A 26,858-nucleotide genomic window follows, 5' to 3' on the forward strand; every position below is an offset into this window, starting at 1 on the left:
ACTCTTCTTGGACTAAGTGTAAGCAGCATCGGAGGTGGTGGAGGAGGAGGAGGTGGAAAAAGTGGTTACGGAGGTAGCGGCGGCGGCGGCTATGGAGGAGGTGGTGGTTTTGGCGGTGGTGGCTTCGGAGGCTTCGGAGGAAAAAGTAGCTTCGGAAGCGGCGGATATGGAGGTGGTAGTTATGGCGGAGGAGGATGGTGGTGATGCAGTATATTCGTTATTTTAATGTAAGTATATTCTTCTTTTTTCCAGCTTCTCATAAAATAATTACATTAACTGAACGTTTACTTATTTTAGCATTTCCAATTTCCCGTTCGTTCAAGAAGATTAACTATCTGTTGAAAGAAAAGAAGGAACTATCTCTGCTGCCATTTTACATCGTTGTATAGGATTGAAGGAAGAAAGACAATCTTCCATTTTTATGTACTGTGAAACTGTGTGATGTAGTCCGGACGTCGAATTTTGTTTTGTAACAAAGCATTTTGTAAAATAAATTATAAAATAGTTTTTAGCAAAAGTAATTTATATATATTTTCTCCTTCTTTCTGTTGTTTTTGCATGTCACTGAAGTTAGTCAATAAAACAAACATTACAGGGGTTAAAAACATTACAGGGTGTTTTTAGTTCGTATAGTGTAGAAAATTCAAATTCTTAAATTTTGAATTGGTAAACAAAAATTAGTTTTATTAAAAACTCATTTAAAAATTATTTTTGTCTATTCATTACTCTTAGATAATGTCCTAACTTAATTCATTTCTAAATTCTAGACGTATTACTGAGTGGTATTTTATATTTTTGACTTCTATTTCTATTACATCTATAAATACAGTAATTCGAGATTTAAAAAGAACTTAAATGATAAGAAAATTTTACAGTTATAAATTGCAAAAATACTATTATTAAATTTTAATTAATTTTAAAAGAATAAAATATTTCTTACTTAATCCGATGCTAAAAATTGTATTTTAAAAATTATATTATAAATTTTTAGTCTATAATAAATACTTGTTAACATTTCATTCCAGTAATTATATTGAAAGTTAACTTAATAAAAGAATAAAGAAAACCTGCCTAAATTGCTGAAAGAAAATTATATTAATTTTTTTATATCAAATTTTAAAAGTTTTATAATTAATTTGATCAATTTGTCAATATTTATAAATAATATTGACTGAGTTGTAAGATAGAAAACACAAATATTTAATTAATAATAAAGAAAATAACTGAATTAATTATATAAAAATTTGAAATAAAGTTGAAATAAATATTTGATTTAGATAAAATATATTATCTATATAATTAAAATATGTTTTAATATAAATTTTAAAAGCAGTTAGGCATATGAAATATTATTTATCATAACTTTATACTGAGTTTGTATGCCATTGATACAGTCAATTCTTTCACTGTTAAATGAGTAAAATTCAAAATATTTATCGTCAGTATAAAAAAAAAAAAAGATAAGTAGAAATATTGGTTTCGCTGACGTGTATTGCATATTAGTTTTGTTTAAGTGGGTTTAAGGGTCATGAGAAAAACTAAAGTATCTAAAGGTCATGTTGTGCAGAGAAACGACTCATAACTGCTTTGAATGTTAATTATCATTTATATCACTCTCACACCTTAGTTCAGCCATTGAAATTGTTATAATTTACATGAAACATTTTTAAATTGAAAGTAGCAAACATATTCAACACATTTATTACATGATAATGGCCCGATATTTATAATTAAACATTGTGTATTCAGAGCCTTCTGAAGCATAATATAATATATGATTGGAGTAAAATTTAAAAGATATATTCTACAGAACACATGGAAAACAATTTTGAAAACAGATTAATTTAAATTTCGGCTGTTGTGGCAAAATAGACACTACTGTTACATTTTTAACTTCAAAAAACGGATAAATAAGGTTGTCGTCCTACGCTAGCAGGAAAACAAGACCATAACTTGACGTGCCAAGATATAGAGAAATTGGTATCTGTCGTGTTAATGCAGCCTAATAATTATCTCTTAAATTAATATAAATTCTTTTCCACATTTTCTAAAAAATTTATTCTTCAAATTTCACTGTAATTCATTTACCATCAAGTAAGGAAAATGCAATTTTAATCATCCTCTCCTTTCTCTTCTTGAGATAGTAGCGCCATATTTCGATCAAGCGGACAATGTATGAACTGATTTATTTATCTCCAGAAAGCACTGTTATTAAGTTTAATTATAATAATCTTATGAATTTATTCTATTACTATTGTAATTAAATTAAATGGCTTATTTCTATTTATACACATGTGATATTTATAAATGTGTAACGTATTTCTATTTAATTTTTAAATAAAAATATTGATCTTAACCAGCTTTTCTTGTTAAAAAAAGAAATAAATAATTTAATACTACTTTAAATGTATAAAATTCTATTTATATACTTTAAAATAACTTTTTAAGCAAAAACCAGTAATTAAGCTCGGCATTTATCTTCCTTTTTATATGTAAAATTCTTAAATCTTTCCTTTAGTTGCTTCTAATTTTTTTAAATTACATTTTTAAAATTTTCTTTTAAAAATTATAAAAAGTTTATTTAAATAATAAATAATCAACGTTATCTTATATTGCTAAAAATTGTGTAAAGATTTGAAAAAAAGAATTTTTAATGCATAATATCATACACAAGTATTAAATACTGTAATTATATAAGATATAATATAATTTAAAATAAACTATAAAATTATAAAAAAATTATAAAACATTTTGAGAAAAAAGCATTAGCTATCGGTATCATTTTTGACTACAGGAATATGCAATTGACCATTAAGAAAATTGTTTCAAATATCGACCACTAGAGGTTGCTAGTTACCTAGTTTTAATGTTGACGAACTTACTAAAACCTACTAAAACCTACTAGAAGCGAAAAAATTGTAATAATTATTATTGAAATAATTTTTATAATTTATCTTTAATAAAAAAAATAAAGTTAAATGTAACAATTTTAATTAATTTTTTTATTAAAGAGAAATTATTTAAGTAATTTTAACTATAATCATTACTAATTTTTAAAATTTTAAATAATTTTAGTAGGTTCTAGTAGTTCATATAATATAGATCTTTGTAATTAATGGAAAAATTATATAAATTAAATTAAAAGTTTCTAAATTTAAATAAATGTAAGTATTTCGAAGTAATATTATCGAGCGAACTTTTCATTTTCCTTTTAGCTACTAAATGACTAAAATTATCTCACTTAGATTTTCTTGAAATAGGTTATACAAGCGATAATAAGCGGCAAGTAAACTAGTGGTCTTGACCTATATTATTGTTCCACCTAATCTTAATTATCTCTTGATTTTATTCAAGTTTAGTGAAGATGTTTACATCATCCATTTTTAACCAGTTTTTCTCAACAGGAAAAATTCCCAAAAGTTGATTAAACACAATCGAAAGTAGTTAATCACTTTAACAACTTTAGTTAGAAAGACGTTTAAAGCAATTAACCGTAATACAAAAGCGATTTTGTTGTTATTTTCGGATGTTTCTGTTAGGTTTCGCTTTAATTTTAATGACTTTATTCCTGTTGTAAGTTATAAATAGGGTTTTGTGTTTCGTAACGAAGAGGTCTCATCCCTCGGGGATATTCACATACACAGAATGTGCCTTCGGGATATCTTGAATTTTATAATTAATACGAAGAAATGAGGTTCGTGTCACTTCCGTAATAATTCACGTGATATACTTGGAAGATTTTGGAGGAATTTTATCGCTCTTAAGCTCTACGTTTAACACATATTATCAGAATTTCTAGTCAATTCTTCTCATTTACAGTCATTTTCATTCTAGTAGAGCCTTCATTTTTTATTTTTTTAGTCAATTCTTTTCATCTGTAAGATATCTACACTACACAAATCAAGAAGTTGAAGGATTTATTGTATTCTTAAGGATCATAAGGATAAATGAATCTTCTAATAAATCTCTCAATTTTCCTTAAAATAATAAGTGTATAGTTTTTTTACAAAATGTTAAAGCATTGTGTAAATTATTTTTTCAAGTTTAGTCTTTCTGTTAGCTTCTAGATATAAAGGAATATCTTTATTAATAATGTTATTACTGAAATATTAACTAAATTAACAAAACTAAAATATTTTCTAGAAATGAAAGGCTGAAAAAGGACGAGAAGGTTCGACTAAACACAGATATGAGAGCTTATCCTCACTGAAGCTATAAAAATATGTAAATAAAATCGATAGAAAAAATAAAAGTAAATCGCCATCATTTCCTTGTCTAATTTTTTGCATAAAAGACGAAATTTTGGGGCCATCTGTGTATATGGTGTAGACTAAATAGCCGTGATATGGCTTCTCCCTGTATGAGATGCTAGAAATGTTATAAAAATATGACAAAACTTTTCCCGTAAAGTATTTTTAGTGTAAAATTATACATTAAATTTCGAAGAGAAAATTTCTTTCGCGTAAAGGTTATTTAGGAATATTTAAAAATTATTATTTTTAAATATTTAATTTATATATAATATAAATATTTATTTTTTGTAAAAATTTAAAAATTTAAGAATTAAAGATATATTTAAAAATAAGTTAATAAAAATTGAAGACCAAATGCAAATAGCCTTTCTACAACAGGAACATAATTATCAACAGTGCCAGAACTGTTTTTTTCTTTCTTTTTTTTGAAGCAGGGAAGAGCCTCAAATAAAATGTCCCTAGCAGGGAAGATCCTTAAAGAAAAGGTACCTGGCAGGGCCTTAAAGAAAAAGCCGACTATGCCAGTGTGATTGTGTTCCTGTACCTGGAAAGGATGCAAGAAGACAGCAAACCTTATCTGTGTATTTTGTTTTTGATTCGTATTATTTCTTTTTATTAAAACATTTTAAAAGCTGATATTTCATTTATTTAAAAAATAATCCAGATAAAATATTTTACATTGAAGATCAAAATCTGGAAAGGTATTAAAACTAGTGAAAAAGTATAATAGATAATTCATCATCATTAAAGTATGGATATGGAAATTCATTATGTTTCATCTCCTAAATATATTTGTCTACACGTTTATGATTGTCTTAAGCTTCATATGAAAGCTCCAATTATATGTAATTATTATTATATTGGTGACAGAACAAAAGAATCAATTGAATAAATATATCAAGACAATGATCTATATGTATTTGAGAGTAAACAATTGAAAAATTTTAAAATATACTCATCTTCCTTTGAAAGAATCTCTTCTTCACTTTCCTCTAGAAGAATAACTTCCCACTTTTTGATGATCCAAATCAACTTTCCTTCATTCTCTCTCTGTACTAGTTTATTTATAGTTAGAACTTATCACGGTTTTGACCTTTTCTAAGAGATACGATTGTATTTTCTTCTTAGAAAATAGATATCTCATTCTTCAACATATAATTCTATAGACCTATAATCTTTCTATACTTTCAAAGTGAAGGAAAATGTAATTTCCTTACTCCTATATTTTAAGTATTATTGGTTTAAAGATATGTAAAAATTTAGTTATTTTATTCTATACTTAGTTGGGACGGTTAATCGAATGATTTAGTCAGTCTTCCATGTTTTAATACATTCAGACAATTGCAACAACAGTAGATAAAGGAAGATAACCGAAATTAAAGTAATTTTAAGGATTTAAATTTGAAAAACAGTCATATTTTCAAGCAATTTAATAAAAAATTGAGTGAAATTATAGCAGATGTATCGAGAGATAAAGGTAATTAAATTGACAAATTTCATCAAAGTTTAGTATTTGAACCCGTTTCTACGTTTGTACGCAATGATGCCCTAAGGAAACAGTGACACTTATTTTATTATATAAGCTAATATGGATATTCAGTAAGTTCAAATGTTACAAAAACCTGAGATTAGTTTCGAGGAAATTATAAAGATCATGTAACCCCATCAGGACTTCATTTAATACTTTCAGTTCCTCTAACTGTAATGTAATTATAGACAAAAGAAAAATTTACATTTGAAACCCAAATTTGGATAATAAAAACAGAGTCTTTGTATTTTTAATCGATGAGACATGATTTTCCATGAGTGTTTAGTAGATAACATAAATTAAAATTTAAATTATTCGAAGTAAACGAATATGAAAACTATTATGATGAACATTTCCTCATTCGCATAATTATGCCTTGACTGAAATAGAAATAGGTTAAAGTAAAAACCGGAATTGAAAAAACTGCTGCAAAAGTAACGCACACATCTCTCACCTCATCCCCTCTTCATCATAAACTTCCTGGCCTCTTCGACAAATGTCCAAAAATACATAACAAATCAGGTTAGAGAGAAAAATTTTACTTTCATTGGTCAGCACTGTGGAAAATTAAAAAAAGAGGACATCACGTGTCGTCGCTCGAGATGATATATAAATGATGACTATTGCATAGACGATAAGTGTTCTTTAAATCTTGCAAGATGATGCCTAAGAAGGTAAGCAAGAGATTTTTAAGTACCTATTGATCTTAATACTGTTTTACATTAGTTGTTCAGTACACTGTTCCATTGGAACAAACTTATTTTTACATGTAGTGAAGAGTCATTCAAGAAGGACTTTACCTTTCTATGCACAACTCGTATTTTTGCATGCATATGAATAATTTTTATAGATTTTTATGGAACTTGATACTTAATTCTGATGATATTTCAGGTTATCATCTTTTTCAGCGTAGCTGTTTTGTTAGTTTCAGCTAAGGAAGCTGAAAAAGTTAAGCTAGAAGACTTAATCGCTGCTGCATCGGGTGGTGGTGGATATGGTAGTAGCGGTGGTGGATACGGAGGTGGAGGTGGAGGATATGGAGGAGGAGGTGGAGGATATGGAGGTGGTGGAAGAGGAGGTGGAGGAGGCGGTGGAGGACATGCCGTACTCTTAGCTATCCCAGTTAGTTTGGCTGTAGGCTTAGGTAAAGGTGGCGGCGGCGGAGGTGGATTCGGAGGCGGTGGATTCGGCGGTGGTGGATTCGGAGGTGGTGGATTTGGAGGCGGAGGAAAAGGAGGTGGTGGATACGGAGGTGGTGGATCCGGAGGTTATGGAGGTGGCGGATCCGGAGGTTATGGAGGCGGCGGATCTGGAGGATACGGAGGTGGCGGATCTGGTGGATACGGAGGCGGCGGATCTGGCGGCTACGGTGGTGGTGGATTCGGTGGAGGTGGAAAAGGAGGAGGACAAGTTACGCTCCTCGGAGTCGGTGTAACTGGAGTCGGAGTTGGTACCGTTAGCAAAGGAGGTGGAGGAGGAGGTTATGGTGGTGGCAGCTTCGGAGGAGGTGGCGGTGGATACGGAGGCGGTAGTGGAGGCTACGGAGGTGGCGGAAAAGGAGGTGGTGGATACGGCGGTGGTAGCAGTGGGTATTAAAACACCACAATCTTCCACACAAGGTATTCATTTTTTTCGCATAAAATATCGTTAATTTTAGATAAATATTTTTACAAAGCATTCATAAAATTAAATTTTTTACATTTTATTTTAGGCTTAACATCTATCGGAATTGACAAATCCGGTTACTGATCACCTCAACATCGAAGGAACAAAACTTAGTTGCCATGTTAATAAATCATGTATAGAAAGTTTGAAGAAGAAAGATAACAAATTACTTTTCTTTCTTCATTTGTAAAATTTTAAAACACGTTCCCCCTTTAATGAAAATTCTATTTTGTAAGAAAAGAAATGTAAAATAAATTATAAAATAGAATTAGAGAATATCTTATGTCTTTATTTTGCCTCCTTTTGTATCATTGCTGCAAAGTTTAAGAACTTTACCAAGAAACAAACATTAAGGCGCATTTTTCCCTCCATAAATTCTAATATTTTTTAAGTTTCAAAGATTTAATGCTAGAAAAAAATTACAAAATGCTTTTAATATTGATTAAAAGTTGTCTTAAGAAACAATCTCTTAATTTTTGTAATATAAAATAATTTTTATGAAAAAATAATTAACTAAAATACACTAAAATTATAATTGTTTAAGTCACACTAGAGAGAGAAACATTATTAAAAATGCAAATCTTACACCCTACTAATATTAGCCTAAATTTGGAAAGATCACATTAAATTTAAAAAATTCCAATAAAATACGAGATGTTACTAATAACTAATATAAGGTAATTTAAGTTATTGTCAGTATTTCCTTATCCTGTAATTTTCCAACTGAAAACAAGAAAATAAAACTGCTTACAGAATATGAAAGTATAACTCAAAAAGTTTTTATTATGGCAAGTAGTATTTATGAGCGCTAATAAATTTTTACTTCAGCACTTGCGACGTAAATGTCTCTATCCAGCAACGGTTCTGAGATTCAGTTCATCGAGAAAAATCACGGGAGTCTTGTAAACAATGCCCTTTAAATATCCTTACAGAAGAAATCAAGTGGCATAATATCGAGGGAGCGTGGAGAGCAATAAATCGGTTTATTACATCTAACTCAGAGCGCAAGAAAATGAGTGTCAAGCAATTGTTGGATAATAACGGCCCAATATGGTGGTGCGCCATCTTACTGCAATACAACAATTGGCTGATGATTTTCCAACTGGGATAGCAGATAATGATGTAAAATGCGGTTTTCTCCAAGAGAAGAGACCTTAAAACTTCCAAAAATGCCAAAAAGAATTTTTGAGTTACTCTTTTATATTCTGTAATCAGTTTTATTTTGTTGCTTCAGTTGGAAAATTATAAGACAGAAACCACAACAATAATTTAGAATCACGTGTTTGTGTATGTGTATGATGGTTATATATATAACCATGTACTGTACATCATCACACATAAGACAACGGGTATATATATATATATATATATATATATATACGGGTATACATACATATATATATATATACCCGTTGTCTTATGTGTGCCTTTTGTTCCTATGTTTCCTGATGATCAACTTGTGTTTCCTCTTATCTCGCCATGCATTTTTTGTCCTTGTCTATTTTATTATCTGTTTCCTCCCTCTTATTCTTACTAGGGATGTAGTGTGCTGGTAGTTGGTCTATTTTCTGGCTTACCAACGGACTTGCCATATAGAGTTTTCCGAGTTTTCTCCACATTTTATTTACCCACATTGGAGCCAGTCTTTCTATAAAGTCCTCCCAGTAGACACTTTATTGTTACACATCGTTGGTGTATGTCATCTCCCTTTAAATTATTCTATTCCAAATTGCTGGAGTTCGTTATCGGTGTAATTTCCACTAGTTCATTTCCTTTCTTCTACAGTCTTGGATGATCCAGAAATAAAAGTTGGTTTAGATTGTTTAGGGATCAACATTATCCACTATCCTGTCCTTCGGTTATGGTAAGTGTAGATTAGCACGTACAAGAGGCAAACACATGATAAAGGTACTACACAAATCAATGTATACGTAATTTTATGAGTCCTCACAAGGGACTAGATAAATTTATGAGTCCTATATGTGACTAATCAACAAAAACTGACTTATAAAACAACGCTTAAGTGCTCTCCGAGCGAGGAGTCTACAACCACAAAAAATAATATATATTGATTAATAAAATAAGATAAAAATTACTTTAATTACAAGTTTATTTATAAAGTTTTGCTGTTTCTAAAAAGTTATAGAATTCATTAATAATATAATACGATGAAAAAGATCTTAGACATGCGGTAAATAGATTTAAATTATATAAAATTTTCCATGTACTTGACTCTTATCCGAATCAAGTAAATCTTATTCTAGATTTTCAGATCCAAGATATAAGCAGAAATAACATGTTTAGATTCTTATCCGTATCCAGGCACGTTACCTCTGTTTATATCTTGGATATGAGAGATCTTTAAATAAAAATGCGATTTTAAAATAATTTTGAGAAGTATAAAAGTTTAAAAACGTGTTTATTAATTTTGTACTTTTTTATAAATTGTGAGAATATTATTTTATCGCGATTTTAAGCTAGTGAGTTAAGAAATAAGACGTTTCATGTCCAACTGCCCCCAAATATCGATCTTGATTGCTATTTGTGACAAACAGTCAATTTTAATTGTAATATGATTGATTATAAATAGTTTCTAAATATATTTTTATTTAATTTTGAAAACTTTTTCTTATTTGAAACTGGAAAGAAACGAATATTTAAAATTATAAATGATATAAATATATTTGAAAATGAGGATTCGACGTTATTTGAATGAATAAATTTTTACTATAAATACCATAATACGATTCTTGTCTAGATTTATTTTAATAATAAAATAAATTCTTTCTGAATTTAATTTATTATTACAAAGTTTGTCATGAAGAAATGTCAATGAATTGAAAACATTCAAAGTCTTCTTTGAATATCAATTCGCTAATTTAGTTCAGTTGCATAAAAGTTGAATACATTTTTAAAGGTTCGTAGCCAAAAACTTTTTCTTTTCCGTTGGCCAACTTCAATATCTACCTTGAACTATATTCAAAATGTTGGCCATTTCTCCAGAGATTTGCATATATTTTTTTAAAATACTGAACTATATTCTTAAGCTATTTTCTAATAAATTTTAATGCAGTCTAAGCCTCGAGCATTAAAAGCCTGGTGAATATAGGGTTTCAACCCTGAGGAAACAGAATGATTTATTTTTGTTTTGTTACCTAGAGAATCGTACTGTTTATGTCACTGCTTTATACGTTATACTTGTAATTATTGAAAATAAGGTAACGTTCTGTATCCCATGCTGTATATTGTTCCTTAGTACATTTAAGTGGGTTGATCGAGGATGTGAGTTACGTATAGCAGTTCCCAATATATACCTGTAAATCGTGTTTTTTTAATGTCAAAATAATGTTTACCTGGAAACAAAAACAGTTAATGTGTAATAGCTATTAAAAGAGGGTATATTGTAAATATCATAGAAAGTAAAAAATTTGACTAAAATACAGTCACTTTACGACGACTATTGAACAAAAAACAAAGCTTCCAACCATTTCCGATCTTTCTTGTACAGTACCGCATACTTCTAGAGGGTTAATAAGTTTAAATCCACTGGGAAAAGTAGGTAATAAGACAGGAAGAGGAAGAAAGAGGAAAAGAAATTCAGCATAAGACAGAGTGAGCAAGAAGAAATTGAAAAATTATGTGTTTGTAAATGCGATTAAATAGCCAATGAATTAGAAATAGAAGATAATGTCAATGTTACACATTAGACTGATCGAAATAGATTGCATGAGTCTAATTATCATACTAGATTCGCTTGGAAGAAATCATGGATAAGAAACTAAAACAAGAAGAAACGATTTGTGTGGATCAATAAGTATATTGAGAGTCCAGTTACGTTTTAGAATCTTGTTATTTGGTCGGACGAAAGTTAGTTTAACCTGTTTGAGCATAGCGGTACTAAAAATGTTTGGAGAAAAATAAAAGCATTTACTCAAATGTGTGTTAGACCAATGGGGGGTGGTTCGGTGATGGTGTGGTGTGTGAGCAGCAAAAAAAATTGATTGGAAACAATGTTTCATTGATAATAACCTGAGAAAATAATAATACTTAAAACTATTGCTTGAAAAGCGTTTTACTTCTGTCTTCCAACACCACAACGAACCGACTCATACAACTAAGGTAATAAAAGAATATTGGAAATCTTAGATTTTTTCGTTTTGAATTAGTGTGCTCAGTCGAAATACCATTGAATATGTTTGAGGAAAAAAAAAAAAATCTAGTCAAGAGCAAAGATGAGTTGAAACAGATATTTCATATAATTAGCATGGAATGAAATTGACCCTAAAGTCTGTGAAAAACTAGTTATAAGCATCCCTCATCATTGCAAAGTAGTTATTAAATTAAAATGAAGCTTTACGAAGTATTAAAATGTTTCAATATAACAAAGTTTATCACCGTTCTAAAAATCTTTTGCACAGTTTCCGATTGTATTTTGTCTTGTGATTTTTTTAAGATTGTATTTATTTTAAAATAGAAATAAATGTATATAAACGGAGAACATAACCGCATAATCACAAGCATATAAATATAAAATATGGTTTAAAATATATAATATATAAGTTTTAGAAAGTTTAAAACTGTACTTTTTTCTTTCGTCTGTTAAAAATGAAAAATTTGTGGAGTGCCAATAATATTTTGTATGGATTACATATATCCTGTATTTTTACAAAATGATGGTGTTAGCACACTATAATTTTGTAAAAATATAACAATTTTTGGTAAAAATTACTAGTCGGATTCTTATCTTTTATGATATTTAAATTATTTTAAATATACGATTTAAGTATTATATTTTACATCACGTGTTTCAACTAAGAAAAATTTTAAAAAAAAAATTTAAACTGCTTGTTTATACATTTGTTTATGCGGTAAAGTTTTTCTATAATGTTAATTATACTTCAAATTAAGAGCTTGTAATTTCGAATAATAATGAAAATAAAATTATATCAAGCGAGTTTATAAGAACTCAAAATAGCTTTAAAATCATTTCGATTATAATTATTTTTTTAGTAAAACTTATTAATGATGCATCAAATAACATACATTCAACAACCTTATATCATCAGTGACCTATAAAATTTAAAATAGTTTAGATTTATAAATTAATTTTAGTATTGCATTGGTATAGTAAGTTTATATAATGTCATAGGCCATAGGCTCTTTATATAAATTTATCCTGTGTCATTATAGTAATGCACAAACATATCAATTATCATTGATTCTACGACACTAAATATAGGCTTAGGTTACAACTTCGTCTTCTTGGATGACAGATTGTCTAATCTTGTGAAAGAATTACTGATGAGGAAAGGATTATGTCCTATGCTAATCTAAGATAACAAGCCTTTCCTTATCAACTATGCAATCTTTCTTTATGTTCTTTTCCTCGAAGAACATCAGTGGTCGAGTGTATAAGACCACTGAACATTTGTGGGTTCGCACCTGACCAACGTGCTAGTCAAATGAAGTTTTCCGGGTGTTCTTCATGTATCTAAATCGGTGCTATTTCCTTATAGAAAATCTTCTTAGGAGACATCCTCCTTGACAGATTGCCCAAGAGAGTTTAATTGATGTTGGCACATTGGCAATTTACGGTCGCATACCAACAAAGATGCTCTTTTGTGTATAAATTTGAAGATCTTGCAGTTTTTATATGAAAAATATACGAATAATATTTAAAAGTGTACAAAAATCAATTTTTGAAATCTTGTGACACCATGTCCACGAGAATCATCACAAAACTATTTTAGACTAATGAGCAGAACCGGAATAACATATTATATAACAAACTATAGCTGAAGATCCACTTGTATTACAGTGCAGGGTCACAATAAGTCTAAATCCGGCTCTGCTAATGAGGTTAAAGATTAATTTTATAAATAATATTCATTTTAACCTCATTAGTTAAAAATATGCTCAAATTTATAAGAATTAAACTATTACGGAGCGCAAATTTTGCCATTAATTATCCTCATTTTATTCAACTCAAATATTAAAAAATCCAGCAAAGAGTTGCTTAACTTTCCCGAAAACATTTAAAACTGCGCGATGCGCCATTGTTATGATATTTTATTAATAAACTTTTTATACAATTAATTATTATAAAATGGCAAAAGACTTAATTTATAGGAATGGGTAACTCCATCCCGTCTACCTTTAACCACCAAAATTTAATTGCAGCAATTCCCTTAATATACGAGCAACCCCTCGTACAAACCTCCGTGCAAAATTTCTGAAATTTTGCTTCAAATAGGGTGAACAAAATCGTAGCCCCTCACACCACTAACATCCATTCACACAGAAAATCCCCCGATTTTTATTGTATTTTTTCGATGTTTCAAGGGCGTTTGAGTCTAAAAATGTAAAAATTTTGAGGAGCTCATTTCTTGATCGACATACCTCGACCTCGTCGGATCAGACGGGGTTTTTTTCCTTGATATACAGGGGTCGTGTATTATATCTTGAGTTAGGATCGGACTTAATGAAGATTTTACTTGTTATTAACATTTACAATTTTTTATTTATTTATTTGTTTATAAAACTTAAAATTAACCTGTTTGTCACTTTATAAAAATTAAAAATATAAAAAGTTTATTAATAAAATATCATAAGAGATGGCGCCACACGCAGTTTTAAATGTTGCCGGGAAAATTAAGCAACTTCTTGCTGGCTTTTTAAACATTTCAAAGCAAAATTTCAGCATTTTTTTTGATTTTCAAGAATACATTTTCAATAAAAAATAGTGAATTTTTAATACTTTTTTTGCGTAATGTTTATTCATAAACATCAACTAATGAGCTAATATTAAACATAATTAACAACGAAAATTGCTATTTATTTACAAACTTGTTAATTAGTTGCTGTTAAATATTAGTAACATATCCAGTTTTTTAGTGGGTCAAAGCTCTACTTTGTATATTTATATATAAAATAACATGTAGGGCAGTTTTATTATTAGTGTTACGAACAGTATCGATGCTACTCATGATAACCTTGATTATCATGATTATAGTGAGACTTAATGAAGGTCATTGGTTACTTAATAATAATCTGATTGATGCTATTGATTGATTATATCTACTAGAGTTTAAAATTTATTTATTGAGAACTTTATGTGTCAACGTTAATTGGGGCCTTACAAAATTTATGTTTCAGACACTAAAAAATTATTTATTTTATATATTTTTTTAAAGTGCTGTATTTATATTTACGGTAAAAAGTAACATATAATGTAATAAATTATTTTAAAATATTCTATTTTTGTGAGTAATTTTCAAGATTTCGTGACTACTGAGCGTGCAAAATATTAATTAAATTCACTAAATTTAAATTATTTTTGAAAATAGTTAAAAACAAAGTCCGCATTTTATAATTAAAAATTAAAAATAAAACGTTAATTTAATTGTAATTATTTATTAATAAATTGTAGATTCTATTTTATAGTGTTATTCTATAGATTCTATATAAATTAATCATCGATTTTCGTCTTCCTCAACTTAGTTGTGATAAAAAGCATAAAATACTTAAATTATTTCTAATGATCACTTCATAATACAGAAATAATTTTGTATATTTATGTTTAGCTGTCACATTTGTGATTTTTCTGCAAATAAAAATACTTTATGGTGAAAAAATCTTTGAATTTGCATCCAATTCTTGTATTTATGTCAATGTGAAGAACCTATCTTCATAGAGTTTAATCCTGTCAAAGAGGTTGTTTTTAACTTTAGAGTCATTTTAAGTAATTCTTTTTACGAAAATCATTCAGATTTTTCACTCTTTTACGAATACAAAGTGTAAAAAATCTAGGTTTAGGTCCAGGAAAGTGAAAAATGTGACCCTCACGTAAATAATGTCACTAGTTACGCTCCCAGATAAAGTAACTGGATGAAAACAGATTATGTTAAACCTTTCTGCTATAAATATAGTTAAGGTTACGCTTAAGGGATAAATTTTAAATAATTTCCTTCGTAGAAATAGGTTAGAACGTAACCAGAACTGGAAGAATAGATGTTACAGAGTGCATCATCCATCTCTCACCTTTCCTTTTAAAACGAATCCCATGCCCTCGTCATTTACGTTTCCAAAAATATAATCGGATGATCACCTAAGAGTCTTCATTTTTTATTGGTCAAAACAGTTTTTGGATGAAGTTTGTTGTAATCACGTGAAAGGTCAGTAAGAGTATAAATGTGAGGACAATTTGCTGGAGTTTCAGAGCATCTCTTCTACTCCAATCAGCAAGATGATGCCTCAAAAGGTAAATATAATATTTAACTTATTATATAAAATATTTTGGAATGAATCCAACTTCAAATTATCCGTTGCAGGTCTTCATCGTCTTTAGTTTTAGCGTTTTATTCTTAGCAGCTTCAGCTAAGAAAAAAGAGAAAAGTGTGGCTGAATTAGCTGATTTATTGGCAGCTGAATCTGGCTATGGTGGTGGTGTGGTGGATACGGAGGTGGCGGAGGATTTGGAGGTGGTGGTGGTGGAGGTTACGGTGGAGGAGGAGGAGGAGGTGGTGGAAAACACGCCGTTCTTCTTGCCGTTCCCGTTAGTTTGGCACTCGGCTTAGGCAAAGGTGGTGGTGGTGGTGGTGGATTCGGAGGTGGCGGATTCGGAGGTGGTGGATTCGGAGGTGGTGGATACGGAGGCGGTGGATACGGAGGTGGAGGCGGAGGATACGGAGGTGGCGGCGGTGGCTACGGAGGAGGTGGAAGCGGCGGTAATGGCGTCACACTTCTCGGCGTTGGTGTAACACACATAAAGGCAGGAGCCGGTGGCTTCGGAGGAAGCGGAGGAGGTGGATTCGGAGGTGGCGGATATGGTGGTAGTGGAGGAGGAGGTGGTGGATATGGTGGTAGTGGAGGAGGAGGCGGAGGAGGATATTAAGAAATAATTGGCTTAATATTCTAATGTATGTAAATTCTTAAAATGATTATATAGATTTGTATAAATGTTAAACATGTTTTTAACCTTTGTATACAATTTCAGTAAAAAAGAAGACTTCCGAACAGTAGAAAAACTTTCTTTGTAACATATCTTGGCGCCCCTTCGAGAGAACTACAGAATTCGGGAATATTTTTAATTCAAAGTTGTACAGAATTCACACAGAATTTTTAACATAGAATATATTGTAGAGAACCATTCTGTAAATAAATGTTTAAAAATATTTGTGTACTCTTGTTTTTTACTATTTATTTTTATTATAAGCACAAAACTGTATGCAATTTAATGTTATTTTAATCTCTGTAGTATGAGTTATCATTGTATGAGTTAAATCAACGTAATTCATTCTCGTATTCATTTTATTAAAATATTTTCTTCTCAAACATAAACAATGTAAAAGAACTCTTGAGTAAATCTCAACTAAATTTGGTATAAATGCTGTCCTGATTGTGCGGTTTCGATTTTCGAGAAGAAATTTTTCTTTGAAATCCAGCCGCTAGGGCGAAATATTTCGCCAATCTCACCTTAATGTGCATATTATATACGTTTTCTAAGAAATTTTGGAAATAAAAGGAGTCACAAAATGTTCTTCATTGGTGAACAGTCACGATGCTCACTGCCTGATCGTGGGTTACTTGTTAAATAAATTCTTTTAATAATTGATTCCACATTTCACATCTATAATTATATTTGTGTAATTACTACATTTCACATTACACAGCTGTAATCATACTTTGTTTCTTAAATCCCGAAATGTGTTAGCAAATTACTCGTAATATAATGTGGACATTATTTTAAAATTCGCCCTAGCAGTTGAATTTTGAAGTAAAATTTTCTCATGAAAATCAAAACTGCATATTTAGGACAGTATTTATACCAAATTTGGTTGAGATTTGTTTCATAGTCCTTCACGTATACGAACTTCCGGTCCAGACCTGAAGTTCGTATACAGTTAATCGTATATTATTATAGTTGTAAATTGATTTAACATACAACTCATACAAGGTCTTAAGCTTTCCACATCTAGTCTCGAGTTTCATCTAACTACATTCTCAAGAGTAACGTAGGATGGACGGACCGACAACGGATGACAGCGAAATTCTGCAATTTAAAAATCTTAGCCCAATAGCCAGGAGCCTTCTTCTCTATAGCCATCAAGGCTTCTGATAGACCGTAATGGGGAAAGTCGAATACTGAAGGCCCGTCTTTTGCCACTCGTATTAATTATATTTTCTAAATTAGAAAGATTTAAATAGCGGTTTAAAAATTGTAAAAAATGATTGAAAAATGGCATAAATTTCTTTTGATAACCAAGTGTTATTTCTTTCTGGCCTATACTGTAACTAATTATAAGTAAATGTATTCAAATTCTTAAATATCCCAAAAAATATTTAAATATTGATAAGTTTAAAGTTAGATGTAGTGTATTCCTAAAAGGTCACCAGTGAACGAATAAATAAAATCACTAACCACTGATAGTTGATAGAAGGTTCGCGCCCATCAAAGGGTTATATAATCATTATGTGGAATTTTCCACGTGTCTAACACCTAAATAGTGTCCAGTTTTCCATAGAAAGTCCTCCCGGGAGGCATCCATCTTGGTAGATTGCCCATGTTTTGTATTGCTGTATCCCACCAAGCCAAACTACATTCCTAAATAAATTCCTAAATAATGAATTTTGTTAATTTATATATATAATAATAATAATTAATTATTATATTTTTCAAAGAGTAAACTTGACTTGGTTTCATATAATAAATGCATTACTTCTTAAAATACAACTTTTAAAAGCAGAAAAAATGAGCATAACGGTCACTTAATAAACTCTATTTTTTATTTATGAATTTTATTTTTAAAATAAAATACGCGAATTTGACAATTATTTGACGTTGTGAACATTTATTTATCTATATGGACCAGCAGATTGTCATATATTTGACCCAAAAAAAGGTGACACGTGATGCAATCGAGTTAAAACACAACTACCACCTTAATAACGTATTAATCACTTTTAAATAAATATTTGAATTGAATTATATATAATTTAAATATTAATAGTAATTTAAGCAATAATAGATTTAAGAATAAGTAAATCTTTATTGTAAAATATTATTTTACGTCATTAAATAGATTTAAAATCTTTCTATAAAAGTTCGTTGTATGTATGAAAAATGATAAATTTGTTGTGTGTTCCACTTTATTTTTGTAGGCTACGACTTTATTTACTTTGCATTAATATGTTATGTATAAATATATAGCCTAAATACAATCTAGTAATTGTTTCTCACACTTAAATAAATACATAGGAAGAAACCTCAATTATCAATTTGTTCTAGAGATTCAAATATGAGCCAGTTTATAAAGAACAATTTTCTTTAAAAATAATTCGTTATTTTCATAACTTTTTGTATTAATGACATAACTTTTGTTAAAATTTAAGGTTAAATCGTAACACGATTAACATCATCTAAATATAATATTTATCTCATGTTACTCTATACCCACCAATGGCTGAGTAGATAACATTACTGAACACTGGTAGTTAGTCGAGGATTCACGCCTTGTCAACTTGCAGTTTCCTGGTTTTCTTCACGTGTCTAGCATATAAAAAGGGGCAAGTTTCCTTTGGCAGATTGTCCGAGTATTGTATTACTTACCCACGACTTCACTCCACGTTATTCTACTGTAAAACGCTATCGAAGTGATTTAATTTAAACAGTATCCACTTTTATATTCAACTTAACGTCAATTTCATTCTTAATTCTTGCTAAAATGAAAATGTAGTAATGTGAAATTGACATAAATTTATCCTATAAACATGTATTTTCAACTAAGACATATACATTTTATTCTGCATATAAGCCTACTGTATGCCTACATATTACAAATAATATTATATATATAGTGTAATTATAAGATGTGAGCCATCCAGCATTGCATACAACATAAGGTAATCCATAACTCAGTGTACCAAAAATTGTTTACAGACCAGGACAACAAAAACTGTTGTAACTGAAAATTCGTAGCAATGTATTAGAATATTGTAAGTTGTTTATTGAATAGGGGAATTTTTATCCGAAATCTTTAACTCATTTTTAGGCCACCCCGTATTTATAGTGTTAAAAAAGTCCAGAATCTTGGATTTGATTTGATGGTATAAGAATGCAATACAAGGATAATCTGCTAAGGGGTTTCTGTGGAAAGTGACTCCTGTTTACATGTTAGACAGGTGAAAAAACGCGTAAAACTCCACTTGGCCAGCCCAGTGATCAAGAGTAAGTAAGTCATAGAAGAAATTTATTTTAAAGAGTATGTTTAACACTTTTTCCTTCAACCTACGGACGAAGAACTCTCGTATTCGAAGAAGCATATGACGATTTTAATTTTCATGTTATAAACGTAAAAGATTATTAATTACATATACTGAAATTTAAGATAAATACGAGTGAACAGTTGAATTATAAGAGTTAACAAGCAATGTTAACCTTCCTGCACAAGAATTGTCTTTTTTTATGTGATTATAAAGTAAAATGATTTACATAAATGTAAATTAGATGACTTAGATGACAAGTTTTCAGAATTTTAAATTAATATGATTAAAACATGAAGATTAAGCGTGTTAACCCTATTTAAAAGTATCATCTTTGAAGCATGAAAACTTAATCGCTATAAAAATAGATTTGATTTTTAACTCTTCAGTTGTTATAAATCTTTAAAAACATGTTATAGAATTTTTTATATTTTGTGTGAAACCTCTGAACGACGGTCAAATCTCTGATCATTGTTTGGAAATTATTTTGTATGCATTTTTATTTAAAAAAATTAAAAAGTTTCTAAAAAACCGGCCGCCGTTTAGAGGTGGCCGTTGTTGGGAGGTGGTCGTTATTTGAGTTTCAACTGTATGTTTGTTATAAGATAATTTATTATTAAAAGTTATAAAATGTGAAATTATTTAAAAATGTCATAAAATTGTATATTTTAAATGGATTTTTAAAATTGTATTGTTATTACATAATTAAAATTTTTGACAAATTGAGTTTTAAATCAAAAATTTTCTTGATATTTTTATTAGATAGCAATTTTCTAGAAATTTTAAGTAGATAAATCTGTTATGGCTCGTTTTAGACGAGACTTTAAACCTACTGCTCTGGAACCCAGGATCCAATCTCGACAGAAAAAGCACTCTAGAAATATTTCGGGAGGGGGGTCTGTCCCCGCTACGTCAGGCTCCATCCCTCGCACCATTGTGGCATGGCTGAACCCACGACAGGCTTGTAAAAGGGCCCTTAATGACCATAGGACGGAAAGGTGTCAAAAAACACAGAGAACCAATATAATTTTTTGTACACATTCTATCAAAGTTCTTAATTTTTTTTATAGTAAGACAATAGTTAAAGCAAGCATTTACAATTTTTGAATAAATAAATGTATAATTTAATAAGAAAATAATATTCTTATGTATTTTACAATTCTTGCTTATAAAAAATTCTTTTCAAACTATTAATTTAATAGCTTAAATTATTAATTATAATGTCAAATGTAATTACAAAGAAGAAAATCTAAGATATAAAAAAAAAAATCTATTTTTACCTTCCAATATAAATCTTTATTAAAACGTCATCTTTACATAAAATGATATCATCAGTAATCTGTTTTAAAAATATAATTGGGTTAAGAATATGAATATTTATTATTTTATATTATTTTCCTTTAACAATATTTAATTCAATAAATTTATTTTTAGAAGAGATTTGATACATTTAAGCATTAAAAAAAATTTGATATCCTTTGGTTGAAGAACATTGTAATCTTTCCTATCACAAATCTGAAAACCCCTTTGTTATAAATATAGTTAAGGTTAAAATAAAAGTAATAAATTCAGGTGGTTTCCTGTATTCCTTCGAGAAATAGGTTATAGTAAAAACCAGATTTAAAGCAATTCATGTTTCAAAATTGTATCATCCATCTCTCACCTTTCACTTTACTGATAAATTTCTTGTTCTTGTCATTCGTGTTTTCTAAAAATATGTAACGAGCCAGCTGATCTTCCCATTCTTTTTTGTATGAAACACTTTTCGAATATAGATGATTCATAATCACGTGAGAAGTTCGAAAGAATATAAATACCATTGCAATCTGAGGGATCTTCAGAGCATCTCTTCCATTGCAACCAGCAAGATGATGCCTCAGAAGGTGAGTTATAAAGCTTTACTAGTTAAGATTCTATGGTTTAATTTTTTTAAATTAGAAATTAAGATTTGCTGATTCATTAAAAATATCTCTTTGAATTGTTTTCATTATATAACATATTGGCATTGGCGCTTGAAAATTTTTTTTTTCGTTTCAGGTTTTAGTAGTATTCAGCGTATTATTCTTAGCGGTTTCTGCTAAAAAAGCAGAGAAAGTCAAAGTAGAGGACCTACTGACATCTGCTTCTGGTTATGGTGGAGGCGGATACGGTGGCGGAGGATACGGCGGTGGAGGATTCGGTGGTGGAGGATTCGGTGGTGGAGGATTTGGAGGTGGAGGATACGGAGGCGGAAAACATGCCGTTGTTTTAGCCGTCCCCGTTAGCCTAGCAGTTGGAAAAGGAGGATATGGTGGTGGTGGATTCGGAGGTGGTGGATTCGGTGGTGGAGGATTCGGAGGATTTGGAGGTGGTAAATTCGGCGGAGGAGGAGGCTACGGTGGCGGCGGATATGGAGGTGGTGGATACGGAGGTGGCGGTTACGGAGGCGGCGGTGGTGCCGGTAAAAGTGTTGCGCTCCTTAGTGTTGGTGTAACTCACGTGAAAGGAGGAGGATTCGGCGGTGGTGGACTTGGTGGAGGTGGTGGATTCGGAGGAGGTGGATATGGAGGAGGCGGATACGGCGGTAGCGGCTATTAGATAACTCCTTTACAAATACTTTCAACGTAAGTTATTTTAAAATATTATACAATTTTAACAAAATAATATTTATTATAATTATGTTAATATATTTACAGCGAATTTCAAGCAACACGAAAATTAACCAGACGAAATCCCAGCGTTTTGTGAAAAAACTCTAAGATTCCAGAAACAGTTCTCTTCCTTCTAAGCAGACTCAAAATTGTGTATAATAATTTTGTTTTGTTTAAATAAAAAATATATATATAAAAGAAAAATTTCCCATGTTTCTTATCTTTTATCTCTCTTCCGCATTTTGATGTCCGTTGTTGTAAAAGTTAATTATCTTTATAGGAAAGTTTTAGATAAAATTATTAAAGAAAGCCGAGACACTTTAAAAGATGACCTCAGACCGTGATCTGAATGTACTACTTTTCTTAAATGATAAATTTTAAAAAGGTTTTCTCTCAAAGATGAACGTACTTTAATGAGTATTTATATTTAGAAGTGCTTCACGTTGGAGGGAGAATCTCACGTAATTTAAATTTATTCGTGTATAACAACAGTTAAAATGGAAAGATGTACCACGAAAAACGAATTTTCTTCAAGCTACGTTGGCCTTCGATCCATAAATTTCATTATTCGTGGTAACAAATTAAATATGCAATTTACATTTACATAACATATAGTGAATGAAGTAGCTTTTCCTTAAAGCTTTTAACAAGTAATCTCTTATACAATTCTTAATGAGTTCGATTTAAAAATTAAATATTCAATTAATTTTGTTAAATAATTTCAATTTTAACCAGTAGATATAGTAAAATTTGTTTATTTAAATATATTAAAAGTTTAATTTTAAAATAAATAACTTAAAAATAAAATCATTGTGTGGTTCTTAGGAATAAAAGTAAATATTGACTAATTTTTACGAATTTTGTCATAATTTTTATTAATATAAATTTTTCTCCGTTATATGGGATAAAGATGTTAGTTAAATGTCACTTCGACTGCTAAATTTAGGCTCTCACCTTGTATTATTTAATGTAATTCTGTGCAGAGTCGTGGGGTTCGTATCAAACTTTATTCTTGGATTTTAATAAGAGTACATTTTTTGGTGGTTATCAAACATAATATATAAGAATTATTGATGTATAATATTGTCCATAACTAAATTTGGATAGAAATATCATATGTTTAAAGTATGAATAATGATATAAATGTTTAATCTAGAACAGCAGTTTTCAGTCGATGTGTCACGAGCTTCTTATAAATGTAAAGTACCATAAACATTAGAAAAAGAACTGAAAATGTCAAGTGCTTCTCTGTTTTTAGTGTTATTTGTGTGTTTTTATTCAAAAATACAAGTAATCAATATCACGTTTTTTATACATACAGTAAAACCTGTGTAAGTCGACAGTAGTGAATATTTTTCACGGTTTGCAGGTTTCCGTTCTGAACAGGGTTTTTAATACAGAAAATTGTTTCGTTCTAGAGAATTTTTTTCCGTTTAAGCATGTTTCTATTTTATTTAAGTTCCATTTTACTCGTTCTTATATATAGTCCATTTTGGACCGGTTTTACTGTATATATAAGAGAATCTTTGGTAGAAATCGATGTGCGAACAATAATTCAAAATTATAACAATGAAAAATAGTTGCATTTGTGATTTATCGATGATAAAGTATGATTTATCGAGTTGAAAATTTGGCAATGTTAAAAACACTGTTCACAATGCACGTGAGAAACATCACAGTTCATCACCTTCAAAATGAGGGACCACATAAAACATAATCCTCTGCATTGTTCCGTATAGCACAATTAAAATGTTTATTGCTTGCAGTGCTAAAACTGCCATAGTGGTAGTTTTGGTACTAATTTTCCGCGTGTCCTGAAATGTCACCATACCAAATTTCATTGCATTTGGACTGCTAAATATCTCTGTAGTGCGTTAAATAGGGGTACTTTAATTATGATCACCCGGTATATTAACTTCTTTTCATAATAGGAAGATTTACATCATCTCCCTATTATAGAACGTAATGTAAAAATATGAGTCATTAGTTATATTTATGTAGACCAAACATTCTAAATAACATTTAAGGTCTTTGCTCTATTTTAATTATTTTAACGCGATTCTTCCTACAATAAGTGGATTGTGGATTAAAATTTTAAACATAACTAAATATAAATTCCTGCGGTCATATAACTCAGATACAGAAAACAATTGACGTAATTATAGTTAAACTTCGATTTAGCGCAACTATTTGTTCACTTCTGAAATTGGTACTAAATCGAGTGTGGCGCTAAATTGGAGAGCCTTAAACTATAATAATTATATATAATAATGAGATCTAAAGAAGACTTTAAGAGTTTGAAATTGCACATCTGAGATACGGAAGAATTATGGAGAAGATACTCATTGGCGCTTTATAAGGGTGGCACTATTTAAGACATTGCTATATCGAGGTTTTAAGCTATATATGGTCGGAATATTGCTGAATATTCTCAAAGAGATGAGTAAATTGTTATAATTTTTATTGTTTTCGATGGGAATTACTGAAATTTAAAACAAGTAGTACATGAAAATGTAACGTGCCATTTTTAAAATATTCTATACTATAATTTATCTTTTAAAATAATAATATTATTATTTAAATTACAAATAAAGACTTATAACCATCTTTAGAATATATGAAAACAAAATATCGCTTCATATGCATGATTTTCTGCAAAAAACATAGTTTTTTCTCCGTCTTCAGTAATTTTATTTTCATTATTTTGTAGAAAAATATGAAAATTGTCTTTATATAATGAAATAAATAGTTAACAACATTGTAATATTATGTTATAAGGTGAGACAAACTGACGGATAGCTGGAATATTCATATATAGTTGAACTTCTGGACAACGGCCAGTGACGAGAACATAAAAGCTGGCCGTTGTTTAGAGGTTATTTTACATGCATTTCGAAAACAAACGTTTCTGAAAATAATGGAGGTGGCCGTTATAGGAGGTTCGATCGAATTTAAATAAAAATTTAATGTAAATATAAGTATTAATAATATATTAAGGTATGTAAATAGCTCATTAACTACACTTTATATTAATTAAATTTAATTTAAATTGTGAAACTCGATGAAGGGAAAACGTGATTACAAATAGAGAAAAATACGTTCTGAAATCGTACAATTTTAAAACTTAAATTCTTCCCAAAAATTAAAATTTATTTTCTCTTGAAAATTTACGATTTTAGAAATTTAAGCATTAATATGGCTTATTTGTCCTTGGATATAACAAACAGCTGATAATCCATCAGAGATAATCGGGTGTGGTGTGTCTTACATTCATTTTATCTGTCTTTTCTTATTCTCGTGCATTAAATTTCTTCATTTTGTTGATTTTTTCGTGTCCTAAATTGTCTTCTGTTAGATATTTCACTTTAGACTCAACTTAAATGAAATGGATATCGTTTACTTCATCGATCCGTCCATCACTTCAACATAAAGCAAGCATAAAACTCTATATACAATCTACATTACTCCTTCACTAAGGGGAATAATTTATTTAAATTTTAGAAAATTCTGTGTAAAAATTAATAAATTTTTATGTAGAAAAGTCATATTTATAAATTAAGTATGAATTGTTATTGTAACTGCTAGATTTCGGTACAAAGGACAGTAGAACTCGTAAGATTAGTTTCCTTGAACACGCCCTGTTATAGATCTATTTGTGGTCAACAAAATAAAGAAAATCTTTTAATAAAATAATAGGGAAAATATAACATTAAGTTATTTTTATAGGTTTAAATTTATTGACGTAATTTTGATAGAAAGATAATTTTTTATTATACTAATATTATTGTTAATTACATTTGGAAATTTGCCAGATTAAGATCTGTCATGACAGATTCTGTTATGTAAATTCATTCTTAGATGAAAGCCCCTAAATATATATGAAAATCCAGGGAGTGAGAGAGGCGAGACGAGACCTAATCAATAGCAAAAGTAGAGCATCACCCTCCTAAAAATAGCTATTAAAATATATAAATAAAATCAGTAAAAAACAGAGCTTTTATTTAGATTTTAATTTGTATCACTTTCCTGTGGAGATTTTTATATAAAAACATCTAAATTTTGGGGCTCCTCTTGTACTCGGAAGCAGTCCAAATGCCACTTTTCTATCTAAAGGTATAAAAATCTCTAAGAAAGATATTTTAAAAAAATTTTGATGTAAAAATTCAACTTATCAGTCAGAATATAATAAAAATTGTATTTTAATTTATAAAATTCTTATTTTTTATTTCAGTCGAACCTCCAATAACGGCCATCTCTAAACGGCGGTCATTTTTTCAGGAACGTCAGTGGCCGTTGTTCAGAGGTTTTACTGTATTATATTGGTTGTTATTTTAAATTTTATTAAAGTAAAAACTTTATTCTTAACAAAATTCTCTGTTAACTTAAAATTAAAAAAGAAATCATTAATAAAAATGCTATAATTTTATTTTACAATAATTTTAATTAAGTTGTAAATAAAAAACAATTCTTGTATTCACTCAAAAACATTTTTAAAATTTAAATTAAGTCTATATTTTTTTA

At 29.6% G+C, this 26,858-nt stretch overlaps 2 protein-coding genes across 2 annotated transcripts; both read left to right on the plus strand.

The window, feature by feature from the left end:
• Window positions 1-6,846: 6,846 nt before the first annotated feature.
• On the plus strand, window positions 6,847-7,651 carry LOC136976847 (uncharacterized; the record flags this gene model as incomplete). The annotated part of the gene is made up of 2 exons (XM_067272234.1): window positions 6,847-7,400; window positions 7,493-7,651. A coding segment is annotated over one exon (531 nt), but the record flags the coding sequence as incomplete, so codon positions are not given.
• An 8,040-nt stretch (window positions 7,652-15,691) lies between these two features.
• Window positions 15,692-16,339, plus strand: LOC136976848 (uncharacterized). Its single transcript, XM_067272235.1, has 3 exons — window positions 15,692-15,706; window positions 15,777-15,840; window positions 15,909-16,339. The coding sequence occupies exons 1-3, from the start codon at window positions 15,692-15,694 to the stop codon at window positions 16,337-16,339; spliced, it is 510 nt and encodes a 169-aa protein (XP_067128336.1).
• The last annotated feature ends 10,519 nt before the right edge of the window (window positions 16,340-26,858 follow it).

The sequence above is a fragment of the Centruroides vittatus genome, unplaced genomic scaffold, assembly GCF_030686945.1.
Source record: "Centruroides vittatus isolate TY-2023 unplaced genomic scaffold, ASM3068694v2 contig_425, whole genome shotgun sequence".
NCBI classification, from domain to species: Eukaryota; Metazoa; Arthropoda; class Arachnida; order Scorpiones; family Buthidae; genus Centruroides; species Centruroides vittatus.